Genomic DNA, 13,347 nt, shown 5'->3' on the forward strand with positions numbered 1-13,347 from the left:
CTACAGGCTCCGACGAATGGCGGCACACTTTTTCCCTGCGCTTACTACTCCCGGAAACTCAACCCTTCCGAGCGCAACTACACTATCTGGGAAAAAGAGTTGCTGGCTATCAAGGCTGCATTCGAGGCTTGGCGACACCATCTGGAGGGGGCCCGACATCAGGTGGAGGTCCGAACGGACCATCGGAATCTCGAGCACCTCACCACAGCTCGGAAGTTGAACCAGCGGCAGATCCGGTGGTCGTTGTTTTTTGCCCGGTTCAACTTCCGCGTGACCTACATTCCCAGCGGTCACAACCGGAGGGCGGATGCCCTGTCCAAGCCAGAGTACCTCTGCGCCAAGGACCCCTTCCTCCACGGACAGTGCTGCCGGCAGAAGCCTTGGCCGCAGCACGGAGCCAGTGGACTTGCGGGCCCAGGTGCGAGGCGCAGCGCCAGGACGCCTGGTCGCAGCAAAGGAGAGCGGAGGTGGGCCCCACGTCTCCTTGGACCTTGGAGGAGGACTTACTCAAGTTTCGGGGGCGATTATATGTGCCCACAGGACCACTCCGAGCCCTCGTCATGACCCAGTGCCACGACAACCCTGCAGCAGGACATTTTGGGTTCTTCAAGACCTCCACCTGGTGACACGGACCTTTGGTGGCCCAGTGCGGCATGATATACATGCCTACGTGACATCCTGCGTACCGTGCCGGCAAGCCAAGACCGCCACGGGGCCCCTCCCGGCTCCTCCAGCCCTTGCCGACACCCGACAGACCCTGGGGCGATCTCTATGGATTTCCTGACAGACCTGCCGCCGTCCTCTGGGTTCACCACGGTGCTGGTGGTGGTGGACATGCTCACCAAGATGGCACACTTCATCCCATGCCGGACTGCCCACAGCCGCAAAACGCCCGTCTCTTTCTGCAGCACATCTTCCGCCTCCATGGTCTACCGGACAGGGTGGTTTCGGACCGGAGTTCAGTTCACAGCCCGCTTCTGGAAGAGCCTGATGGCGCGTTGGAGGTGCAGGTATGTCTGTCGTCATCGCACCATCCGGAGACCGACGGGGTACAGAGAAGGTCATCGGTATACTGGAACAGTATCTCCGTTGCTTCATCAACCAGCAACAGGACAACTGGGCCGACTACCTGTCCCTGGCGGAGTTTGCTTTTAACAACTCTCAGCACACCTCTACTCAGATGACCCCGCTTTGCCAATGTGGGTACCATCCGCGGCTCTTCCCTCTGGCACCACCGGACTCTCCTGTTCCCGAAACGCAGACCTTCCTGACGGAATTGCATGCGGTCCAACAGTTGGTACGTCAGCAGCTGAATCGGGCAAAGGAGGACTACAAACGGTCCGCCGACCGCTCCCGACGGGCAACGCCCCCGCTGGCAGTTGGAGACCAGGTGTGGCTCTCCACCAAACACCTCCCGTCCGACCGCCCGGTAAAGAAGTTGGACCACCGATTCATCGGCCCGTTCCCTGTCGAGGCAGTCATCAACCCGGTAGCCTACCGACTGACCCTGCCACGATCCATGCGGATCCACCCCGTTTTTCACCGGTCCCTTCTGGTTCCTGAGGCCACACCGAGTCCCCTTCGGTGCCCAACAGCACCCGTCACTGTCGCTGAGGACGGATCGGAGGAATACGAAGTCCACAGCGTACGAGACTCTCGCTGGCTAAAGGGTCGTTTCCAATATTTGATCGCGTGGAAGGGATACGGGACTGATTTCTCCTGGGTAGATGCCTCCGGCGTTCATGCCCCTGACCTGGTGCAGGCCTTCCATGAGCAGAACCCAGCCCGACCGCATCCCGATCGTCAGCCCCGGGGGAAGGGCCCTGCGGTGAGGGATAGTGTTGTGACCCAGGTTCCTGGACCCAGACTCCTGGACTCGGATGATTCAGAAAATGAGGGAGAAGACCTGGCAAGCCCTGCTTCTCTTGAGCCCTCTCCCTCCCTGGCACCCACTCAAAGGGAGGGGCCGGCAAGGCCTGATTCTCCCGGCTTTCTTCTGATTTGGCAACGCCCCAAGAACAGTTTTGGAGGGACGCAAGGTTACGAAGGCTTGATCGGCGTGCGCAGCAGCGGAAGAGTTGGGACAAAGCCAAGTCATAATTGTCATGCAGTGACATCTGCAGAGACTATAAATAGGAGGCGGGACTTCCTGGTTTTTTGTCTCGGACAAAACAATGAATTTGGCGCAAGCTAATTCATGGAGGGAAGAATATATTCGTGAGTAATTCTGGCCTTATCTATAATTTCCTCGTTATCTCCAGAAACTTGGCAGGCCCGTGGGTAGACGTGGCCAGGACATGTATCTATGTAAATAAAAGGAAAAAAAAGGAAGGCCTCTGACGGACTCTTTGCTGGGAGTATTGGGGGAAGGGAAACAGAACAGATACACAAGAAAAGAAGGGAACAAAGAACGAAAAGGTTGGAGAATTTTCAATGAAATCAGAATACAACTCATTGGGTTTCTGGCGGATAGAAGCAAAAGAGGAGACGGATGACTTAGGGTCATCCACTTTGAGAAAGGCAGATAAGATTATGGCATTAAGTGGAGGGAACAGGGTACGGGGGGAAGCAGCTTGCAATGCAATGGTATTAACAGCACCTTCCCCTAGAAGATGGTCAGCGGTGATGCCGGCCGGGAGGTTCCCGCGGGCCACCGCCACTCGTACCCCTTGCCGCCAAACAGATTCAAAAATCAGAAATTGCGAAGAGGAAAGAAGCATAGAGGCAATATTTTTCCAATCTTCCGGAATCAATTCATGACCATTGGCCATGGAATTAAGCAAACCCCTGGTATAAGGACTCTGAATCCCATATTCTGCCACTGCCCTTTTAAGATCTTTAACCATTTTGAAATCAAGGGGTTGATGACCTCGAATTTTTTGATTAGGATTTTGGGTCATCTATAAGGCCAATAGGAAACATTTGCAAATCCTCTAAGGAAAGGTCCCCCGTTGCCATCGCTCTCTTCAGTCCAGCTGCGAGAGCAGAATGAGACGAGGTCTCCCCGTCCGCAGTTAGCGGAGGCGGAGGGGGGGCAGATGATGGAGATGTTTCAGTTAAAGAGGCAATGTTGGAACATTTTACCTCAAGAGATTTTTGCTGCGTGGAGGCATCCTCGTATGGAGGTGGAGATGCAGCGTTGAGCGCCATGGCATCGCTCGAATCTCTGATAGCCTTTTCATAAATCTCCAGGCTAATAACAATTACTTGACAAGTTACAATCAAATCATGATTGGCTTTAGGGGTCATTTAAATATTTCAATATGCCTCCATTTTTAGATGTAATATCCCTGAAGGGGATAGCTGGGATATTTTGCCAAATGAATTTCAACAATTTGACTAGATCATTCCCTGAAATTGAGAGTAAAGGTTTGCCATGGTTCATGCAAATAATTTTTGAAGCCAAGATAAGGTCTCCAAGTTTTTGGAGGTGCGCGACCTGGGGCTCGGACAACCCTTTCTCCATACTCACTAAGTCTGACGACTGGAATGCCTCACTGGCGAAAGTATGGGGGCATCAAGGCGAACAACCAGGACCATGGATCAAATCACGTCGGGGTCACCAGTTGTGGCTTTTCTCGCGGCCAGCGGGCTCGCCACGAGATCGTCCGGCCAATCCGCACCGGACGGAGTGAGAACGAAGACGCGAGTTCAATTCTCCTCGGGTGAGCAAGCCCCGAGCTAGCTCGAAACAACCCTTTTATTAAGATTAGGGGTTAGGGGTGGGTTACAGAAGGTAAGCAGGGGTGGTTACATATTAGCATATATTCAACACGTGAACACGTGACTGCAAGCACATCCACAAGCCTATGATTTTGGGAGAAAGATCATGATTCTTGGGAGGAGTTTTACCATGAAGTGGTTCTTTGTTCTCTGCTTTTTGCCTACGTGGTACAGCAAACAGAAATACATCTTGAGACATCCTGACTACATACTAATAAATCTCATATAATTGTGTGTAGGAGCAAACTTCTTTTGAAGCTCTATGAAGCTGACCTTATCAGAGAAGGAATGTTCTGTGGCTATCTCATAGGTGTTGTTACATTTACTGGCAAACATCTTTGTAACCTTGGCATCAAACAGATTTCTGCTTACATGATAACAATTAGCCAGACTTACCTATGCTGATATTTTTGCACATAAGCAATTTCTCAAAACTTGCTCATGCTTATATTTGCACATAAGTAATTTTATAAACAGTTTCATAAAGGGGTTCATATGGCATAATATCGCAACACAGTGCTCTATAGCGTCGCTTTGAGGGTAGGAGTTGAAACAGTTTATGTCCAGGATGCGAGGGATCTGCAAATATTTTCACGGCCCTCTTCTTGATTCGTGCAGTATACAGGTCCTCAATGGAAGGCAGGTTGGTAGCAATTATTTTTTCTGCAGTTCTAATTATCCTCTGAGCCGAGGGGGCGCAGTGGTTAGAGGGCAGCACTGCAGACTACTTCAGCCGACTGCTAGCTGCAGTTCAGCAGTTCGAATCTCACCAGGCTCAAGGTTGACTCAGCCTTCTATCCTTCCCAGGTGGGTAAAATGAGGACCCAGATTGCTAGGGGCTATATCTATCTATCTATATCTCTGTCTCTCACTGTTTATCTTTTTTTATTTTATTTTGTCATAACAGTATACACAAACATAATGAAGGGAACAATAGGACAGGAATGGTAGGCACTTTTGTGCTCTTCTGCATGCCCCTTACAGACCTCTTAGGAATGGGGTGAGGTCAATAGTAGACAGTTTTTGGTTGAAGATTTTGGGATTTTGAGTAGAGACTATGGAGTCAGGTAATGAGTTCCAAGCGTTAACAACTCTGTTACAGAAGTCATATTCTCTGCAATCAAGTTTGAAGCGGTTGACATTAAGTTTGAATCTATTGTTTGCTCTTGTATTATTGCGATTGAAGCTGAAGTAGTCTTTTACAGGAAGGATATTGCAGTAGATGGTTTTGTGTGTTAAACACAGGTCATGTCGAAGTCGGCGGAGTTCTAAGTTTTCTAATCCCAGAATTTCAAGCCTGGTGGTATAAGGTATTTTATTGTTTTCAGAGGAGCGAAGAACTCTTCTAGTAAAATATTTCTGGACGCGTTCGATTGTATTAATGTCAGAGATGTGGTATGGGTTCCAGACGGATGAGCTGTATTCAAGAATAGGTCTGGCAAATGTTTTGTATGCTCTGGTTAGTAGTGTAGAGTTTTTGGAAAAGAAGCTGCGTAAAATTAGGTTTACAACTCTTAGAGCCTTTTTTGCTATGTAGTTGCAGTGGGCTTTGGCACTTAGGTCATTTGATATCTCTCACTGTTCTTCTACCCTTCAGGACTGCTACGGTTTGGAAGAATCTCAACCCCTTCTGGGGGGAAGAATATACTCTGCACCTTCCCATGGGGTTCCACAACCTCTCTTTCTATGTCTTGGATGAAGACACCATTGGGTGAGTGGAACGCAAGGAGAAGGAAGGAAGGAGAGGGAGGGAAGGAAGGAGAGGGAGGGAGGGAGAAAGGAAGGAAGGAAGGAAGGAAGAACGAAAGGGGGAAGGGAGAAAGGAAGGAAGAAAGGAAGAAGGAGGGAGGGAAGGGGGAAGAGAGGAAGGAAGGAAGAAAGAAAGCAAGAGGGAGGGAAGGAGGGAAAGGAGGAAGGAAGGGAGGGAGGGAGAAAGGAAGGATGGAAGGAAGGAAAGAAAAAAGAAAGAAAGAAAGAAAGAAAGAGGGAAGGGAGAAAGGAAGGAAGGAAGGGAGAAAGGATGGAAGGAAGGAAGAAAGAAAGAGAAAGAAAGAAAAACCTTGAATTGGACCTGAAAGCAAAGAAACTAGCAGCCATTGTAAGCTCTCAGAACAACCATGTAACTTGGACTGAACCCTTAGAGCCTCCAAGAACTGCCCACACTGCACCACTGCATTCTGCACTAGCTGAAGCTTCCGGATACTCTTCAAGGGTGGGCCCCGTGCACAACGTGAAGTGCAGAGTTAGTTGTAGAACCAAGAAAGGGAACAAAGCTATTTTTTTTATTTTTTTCTACCGGGGGGACAAAACTTTGCGATCTCAGGTCTCTTTTTCGGCTTCTTTCTCTGCAGACACGATGATGTGATTGGCAAAATCTCCCTGAGCAAAGACGAGATTTCATCACAGCCAAGGGGTGAGTAACCTGGGAGTTGCTACCTAAAGGATGCTGTCCTTGGTGACAGCACCTAGAGCTGTGATGGTGAACCTGTGGCACACGTGCCACAGGTGGCACACAGAGTCCTGTCTGCTGGTATGCCAGCCATCGCCCCAGTCCAGCTCTACCATGCATGCACATGCGCCTCCTGTCGGCCAGCTGGGAGGGGGGAAAGTGTGCCTACCGGAAGTTCGAGAAGGCCAGAAATGGTCCCATTTTCGGCCTCCAGAGGGCCTCCAGGGCCTGGGGAGGCTGTTTTCACCTTTCCGGAGGCTCAAGAAAAGCCTACAGAGTCCGGGGAGGGCAAAACCGCCCCCTGGCTGTGGTGCAGGAAGCCAACTAGGCCACGCCCATCATAGCCACGCCCACCTAGCAACCGGGCAGAGAACTCCTTGCTAAAATTTTTGAAACCCATCCCTGGTCGCAAATGAAGCCATTCCTGCACCAAAGTGCTGTACTTGAAGTAGGGGAAAGAACAAAACAAAACACGGGTTTGAGCGTTGGGCAAATTCTCTGCCACTTTGAAAGGTAGAAGGAAATCACCAAGGATGAGATGAAAGAGAAGCTAGGTGGCCCCTGATTTTCTCTTCGTGGCAGGAATCGATCGCTGGATCAACCTGAGCCCCGTGGACCCCAACGAGGAGGTGCAGGGGGAAATCTTGCTGGAGCTGCAGGTGGTGGAGGAAGCCCACCAACGGCTGCTTTGCTGCCATGTCCTTGAAGCCAGGTAAAGGAAGGGAAGGGAAGTAGATCTGCAGCTGGAATGGGAGGCTGGCTGTATTTCCTTGGGAAGAAGAGCGGTAGCAGTAGCACTTATATACTGCTTCACAATGCTTTATACGGCCCTCTCTGAGCGGTTTACACAGTCAGCCTCTTGCCCCCAACAATCTGGGTCCTCGTTTTACCAACCTCGGAAGGATGAGTCAACTTTTTGAGCCGGTCAGAATGGAACTCCTGGCTGTGGGCAGAGTTAGCTTGCAATATTGCATCCTAACCACTGGGCCACCACAGCTCCTATTTATTGTCTGTCTATCTGTCTGTCTGTCTGTCTGTCTGTCTGTCTGTCTGTCTATTTATCTATCTATCTATCTATCTATCTATCTATCATCTATCTATCTATCCATCTGTCTATCTGTCTGTCCATTTATCATCTATCTATCTTTCTTTCTATTATCTATGTCTGTCTATCTATCTATCTATCTATCTATCTATCTATCTATCTATCTATCTATCTATCTATCTATCTATCATCTATCTACTATCTATCATCTATCTATCTATCTATCTATCTATCTATCTATCTATCTATCTATCTATCTATCTATCCATCCATCTATCATCTATCTATCTATCTATCTATCTATCTATCTATCTATCTATCTATCTATCTATCTATCTATCTATCTATCTACAATTAAGTAGTGCAAGATTGGAAGACACAGAGAGACCTGGCCCATAGAATCCTACTCTACTCTACTCTACTCTACTCTACTCTACTCTACTCTACTCTACTCTACTCTACTCTACTCTACTCTATTCTATCCTACTCTGCTCTGCTCTACTCTACTCTTAGTCTATTCTACTCTATTCTATTCTACTCTACTCTACTCTACTCTACTCTACTCTATTCTATCTTACTCTACTCTACTCTACTCTACTCTACTCTACTCTACTCTACTCTAATCTACTCTACTTTACTCTTATTCTATTCTATTCTATTCTATTCTATTCTATTCTATTCTGTTCTGTTCTGTTCTGTTCTGTTCTGTTCTGTTCTGTTCTATTTTATTCTATTCTATCTCTTGGAGACCAGTTTTGAAGTTCGTTGGGGCCTTTGTCAAGTACCTACCTGAGCAGAACAATCTGCCAGCTCTTCTTTTCAAGTGGTGACAAAGTGATGGAGGGGTGTGAGGTTTGCGAATTGCCACCCCGGATTGGTGAAAATGCAGAAGGTGTTGTAACAGAAAGGTGTTGAGGTTGCTGAAAGGGAGTGTGATTTTTATTTTATTTTATTTTTTTAAAAAATCTCTCCTCTCCTTTAGAAGAAAGTGAGATAATTAACAGTTTATGATTTAAAAAATTAAAAAAAAAACTGTGAACGTTTTTGGCAGTATGAGAGGTGGGAGAGAGAACAGAAAGTTAATTTCAAATTCCTTTTGGTTTGACGGAACTCCTGATGGAGATGAAACTTGGTTTTTCCAACCTTCAGAATGATGTGTAACTTTCTTACTTCGTAACTTATTCTTCTTCGCTGCTGTTCGTTGTCATTCCTATTACCTGCAAACTGGAAAATGGTGGTTAACCACTGCCAAACAAGCTAAGATCCATATCCTGTTTGCAAATCGCTGAGAAAGTTTGTAATGCAACAGATAATGGTGGTTTGGCTAGGTCTTTGCTGGAATGAATCACAATCAATGGTCTATCCCAGGGGTCTGCAGACTTGGCTCCTTTAAGACTTGTGGACTTCAACTCCCAGAGTTCCTCAGCCAGCTTTGCTTTGCTGGCTGAGGAACTCTGGGAGTTGAAGTCCACAAATCTTAAAGGAGCCAAGTTTGCAGACCCCTGGTCTATCTGTTGATGACTGGCTTATTCTTGGGGAAAAATTATGACTGTGCTATTTCCGCTCTCTTGCTTTTGATCTGCTCTTTCGTGCCCTTGATCTCCTCTTGCTTTCTTCCCCTTAGAGATCTAGCACCGCGTGATCTCTCAGGAACGTCAGATCCCTTCGCCCGCGTGCTGTTTAATGGGCAGATCCTGGAAACCGCTGTGAGTATCTTTGGATATATTTTGCAGGCTAGGGCAGAGATGTTGTGGGTAGCTCCTGAATGGCAGAGGAACCTCCAAGTTAATAACAATGGTTTGAGAAGAGATCCACTGGCCAAGAGATCCACCGGACATACAACTCCTTAAAGCCATAACGCGAAGAGGTTGTAAAAAAAAAAAAAGGCTTTTAAAAGGTTCTGGCGATCAGGCAACTCAGCTGGGATTGTGAGAACCCTTTAAAACCTTTTTTTTTCCTCTGGCGATCCCAGCTGAGTTGCCTGATCATCGCAGGCTTTTAAAAGCATTTTTTTAACCACCTCTTTGGCCGAAAAAAATGCTTTTAAAAGTAAAAAAAAAAAAAGTTGGCCACACCCACCCAGTCACATTACACCCCCCCACCCAAGCCACAGAACCGGTAGTAACAAATTTTAAATTTCACCCCTGGATGGGACCGAAGGCTTTAAATCGAAAACTCAGCTTTGCCTCTCTTATGGCTCTTCAGATTATCAAGAAGACCCGTTTCCCACGTTGGGAGGAGATGCTGGAGTTTGTCCTGGAAGAGGGAGCTGGTTCCGAGGCGCCCCTTGTTGTAGAAGTCTGGGATTGGGACATGGTGGGCAAGAATGACTTCTTGGGACAGGTAAGGACGAAGAAGGCTCATGGATGAAGGAGGTGGACCCTTGGCCTGAGCTTAACCAAGCACCCTGTTGTGTAGGAGACCTGAGAGAACGTTCAACCAACACAACTCTCTAGTTTAGAAGTTGAGATGCCATCTATGAATTTTGCGTTTGCAGCACCCCGTTTCTCTTCCAGTCCCGACTGCTGAAGATCAGTCGATGGTTGGGTAGTGAGTAGAACTTGGAGGCGCTCTACTTATGGTCCAACAACTTCACCACTAGACAACCCGCAGTCCTCAGGACCCCAAAGTCCTCAAGGAAGGAGGGTACTGGTAGCTCCCCACCTCTAGTCCAGCACCTTCAACACAACACCACGATGGGTCTTGGGAAGAGAGAGAGGAATGTTTGAGTCCTCCATGGAGGTTCCATGGTTGGCGGGGATCACTAGGATTTAGGTCTCTCTACTTCTAGGTGGATATTTTTACTATTTTCTTGCCTTTGTCTTCCATCTAAGATTGCTTCAGCAAGGAAGAAGTAGTTGAATTAGCATCCCATGTACTGTTGAATTGTCCACTGTCCTATATTTGGAACTCTGAATTCATATTATGTCTCTTAGCTAATCCTTCTGGCTAATCTGTGGAAGAGAGGGCATTCTTTCTGGTTAATAATTATATCAACCTCCTCAAAAAAAATATATTACAAAATATTGTTCAGTCCTCATGGCCTTAAGGAAATATCATACATCAGATTTAATCAATTCTTTTCCATCTTAAGTGGCAATCAGCCATATAATTAGAGTAGAGTAGCATAGCGTAGAATAGAATAGAATAGAGTAGAGTAGAGTAGAGTACAGTAGAGTAGAGTAGAATAGAATAGAATAGAATAGAAAAGAATAGAAAAGAATAGAAAAGAAAACATGAAATGGAATGTAATAGAATGGAATGGAATGGAATGAAATGGAATGGAATGGAATGGAACAGAACAGAACAGAACAGAACAGAACAGAACAGAACAGAACAGAACAGAGAAGAGAAGAGAAGAGAAGAGAAGAGAAGAGAAGAGAAGAGAAGAGAAGAGAAGAAAATATGGAATGAAATGGAATAGAATAAAGAATAGCATAGCATAGCATAGCATAGCAGCATGAAAGAAACCCTGGAGGTCTTCTAGTCCAGCCCCCTGGTCAAGCAGGAGAACCTACACTATTTCAGATAAGTGACTATCTGGTCTCTTCTTAAAAGCCTCCAATGATGGAGAGTCCACGATTTCTGGAGGCCAGCTGTTCCACTGGTTAACTGTCCTTCCGGTTAGGAAGTTCCTCCTTAATTCCAGCTTGCTTTTCTCTTTGTTTCCAACCATTGTTTCTTGTCCTGCCCTCCAGTGCGTTGCATTTCGGGACGTGCTTTGTTGTTGTTGTTGTTGTTGTTTTCCTTTTCTCAAGCAGCGGAAAGATCTTTGATCTTGGTCTGCGACTGCGGAGGCAAATAAATAAATAGAAAGAAAGACAGAAGCATTTCGTAGCTGCGATTTAACTCTGATCCCTGGGGTTTACCTGCGGTTTTTCTTGTCTTCCGTGCAGGTCAAGTTCTCTCTGGGCTCCGTGCAGAAGACCGTTCTCAAGGACTGGTTCCGTCTGCTTCCTCTGCCCTCTTCAGGGGAGGATACTGGGTAAATAAGAAGTGAAGCTTGCAGTATTTGGGATTGGAGCACCCTTTGTTGACCAGCAAAAATACTGAATATCTCATTTCAGAGACCTGTGAATTGTTTCTTGTAAGCTGTTAGCTAGGGAGCTGCTGACCCTAGTTCCGATTTAAAGAGCTCTTGAACAGTAACAGAGTTGGAAGGGACCTTGGAGGTCATCCAAGTACCCTTGGCTTAGGGCCCGGGTACTTACGGGACCGCCTGCTGTTACCCTATGCCTCCCACTGACCCGTACGCTCACACAGAGAGGGTCTTCTCAGGGTGCCGTCCGCCAAGCAATGTCGGTTGGCGGCCCCCAGGGGAAGGGCCTTCTCTGTTGGAGCACCTACCCTCTGGAACGAACTGCCCCCTGGTTTGCGTCAATTACCTGACCTTCGGACCTTTCGCCGTGAATTGAAAACGTACTTATTTATTCAAGCGGGACTGGCTTAATTTTTAATATCCTAAATTTTTAAATTTTTAAATTTTAATAATTTTAACTGGTGTATTTTATTTACGGGTCAAATTTGACGGTTTTAATTTTCGGCCATTTATAGAATACGTTATTTTAATTATGGTTTTAATTTGTATATTGTTCTGTTTTAATCTGGCTGTACACCACCCTGAGTCCTTCGGGAGAAGGGCGGTATAAAAATCTAAATAATAAATAAATAAATAAAATAAATAAATCTACTTCAACCCCCTGCTCACCCAGGAGACCTATGCTAGGGGTTCAAACCGTCGAACTGATCAATCTTTTCTGATCGACAAGCTCAGCCTCTTAGCAACTGAGCCACCTAGCCAGGCAGATCTAGTGAGAGACAGTAACTGTGAGAGGGAACTTGGACTCTGCGTGGACCACCAGCTAAATAGGAGCCAGCCGTGTGTGGCGGCAGCCAAAAAAGCCGATGCAATCCTTAGCTGCATTAACGGATGGATTCAATTAAGATCAAGGGAGGTACTAATACCACTCTATAAAGCCTTAGTAAGACCACACTTAGAGTACTGCATCCAGTTTTGCTCACCACAATATAAAGAAGATATTGAGACTCTAGAAAGAGTGCAGAGAAGAGCAACAAGGATGATTAGGGGACTAGAAACTAAAACCTATGATGAACGGTTGCAGGAACTGGGCACGGCTAGTCTAGTGAAGAGAAGGACCAGGGGAGACAGGATAGCAGTCCTCCAATATTTGAGGGGCTGCCACAGAGAGGCACCATATTCCAAGCATGGTCTTATCAAGGCATGCTAAAGTGGTATTAACACTTCACGTGATCTTGATTCTATCCCCCTGTTGTTGTTTTTTTTAACATAACATAATAACAGAGTTGGAAGGGACCTTGGAGGTCTTCTAGTCCAACCCCCTGCCCAGGCAGGAAACTCTACACCATTTCAGACAAATGGCTATCCAACATTTTCTTAAAAATTTCCAGTGTTGGAGCATTCAAAACTTCTGGAGGCAAGTTGTTCCACTGATTAACTGTTCTCACTATCAGGACATTTCTCCTTAGTTCTAAGTTACTTCTCTCCTTGATCAGTTTCCACCCTTTGCTTCTTGTCCTGCCTTCAGGTGCTTTGGAGAATAGCTTGACTCCTTCCTCTTTGTGGCAATCCCTGAGATATTGGAACACTGCTATCATGTCTCCCCTAATCCTTCTGTTGATGCAGCCCAGAACTGTGTTGGCTTTTTTAGCAGATGCTGCACACGGCTGGCTCGTATTTAAAATTTCTGAGGTTGGCATGTCCACTCAACTTAATGTTCATCAACATCCAGTTCTCGATGTTAAACTGTTGCCTTCCTTTGTAAACCTCTCTTTGCAAAGCAAAACATGCAGGCTAGATGCCATGTGGGCCTCTCCTCTGCTTTGCAGGGAGAAACTGGGTCAGCTAAGGCTGCAGGTTCGGCTTGCTGAAGACAGGATCCTGCCTTCCAGCTACTACCAACCCCTGATAGACCTCCTTGCGGAATCTGTCTTGTGTCCTCCAGAGGTGGGTAGTTAGGTTGAACAGAACCTATATAAAGCTGAACAAATTTTTTGTTGGATTATTTAATGTGGGAAGAAGGGAGGGATTATAAAAAGAGACGTCCTAATTATAGGACAAAATGAATGTGAATAAGAGAGTAAGCCACGG

The 13,347-nt window shown here is 46.6% G+C and overlaps 1 protein-coding gene across 1 annotated transcript in view; it reads left to right on the plus strand.

Moving 5' to 3' along the window:
• Positions 1–13,347, plus strand: part of RASAL1 (RAS protein activator like 1) — a 62,717-nt gene that overhangs the window by 20,438 nt on the left and 28,932 nt on the right. The window contains exons 3-9 of the mRNA XM_058158599.1: positions 5,321–5,434; positions 6,075–6,136; positions 6,755–6,884; positions 8,842–8,923; positions 9,423–9,560; positions 11,114–11,202; positions 13,086–13,203. Coding sequence (XP_058014582.1) covers positions 5,321–5,434; positions 6,075–6,136; positions 6,755–6,884; positions 8,842–8,923; positions 9,423–9,560; positions 11,114–11,202; positions 13,086–13,203 — 733 coding nt within the window. The remainder of the gene's footprint in view (positions 1–5,320; positions 5,435–6,074; positions 6,137–6,754; positions 6,885–8,841; positions 8,924–9,422; positions 9,561–11,113; positions 11,203–13,085; positions 13,204–13,347) is intronic.

The sequence above is a fragment of the Ahaetulla prasina genome, chromosome 15, assembly GCF_028640845.1.
Source record: "Ahaetulla prasina isolate Xishuangbanna chromosome 15, ASM2864084v1, whole genome shotgun sequence".
NCBI lineage: Eukaryota > Metazoa > Chordata > Lepidosauria > Squamata > Colubridae > Ahaetulla > Ahaetulla prasina.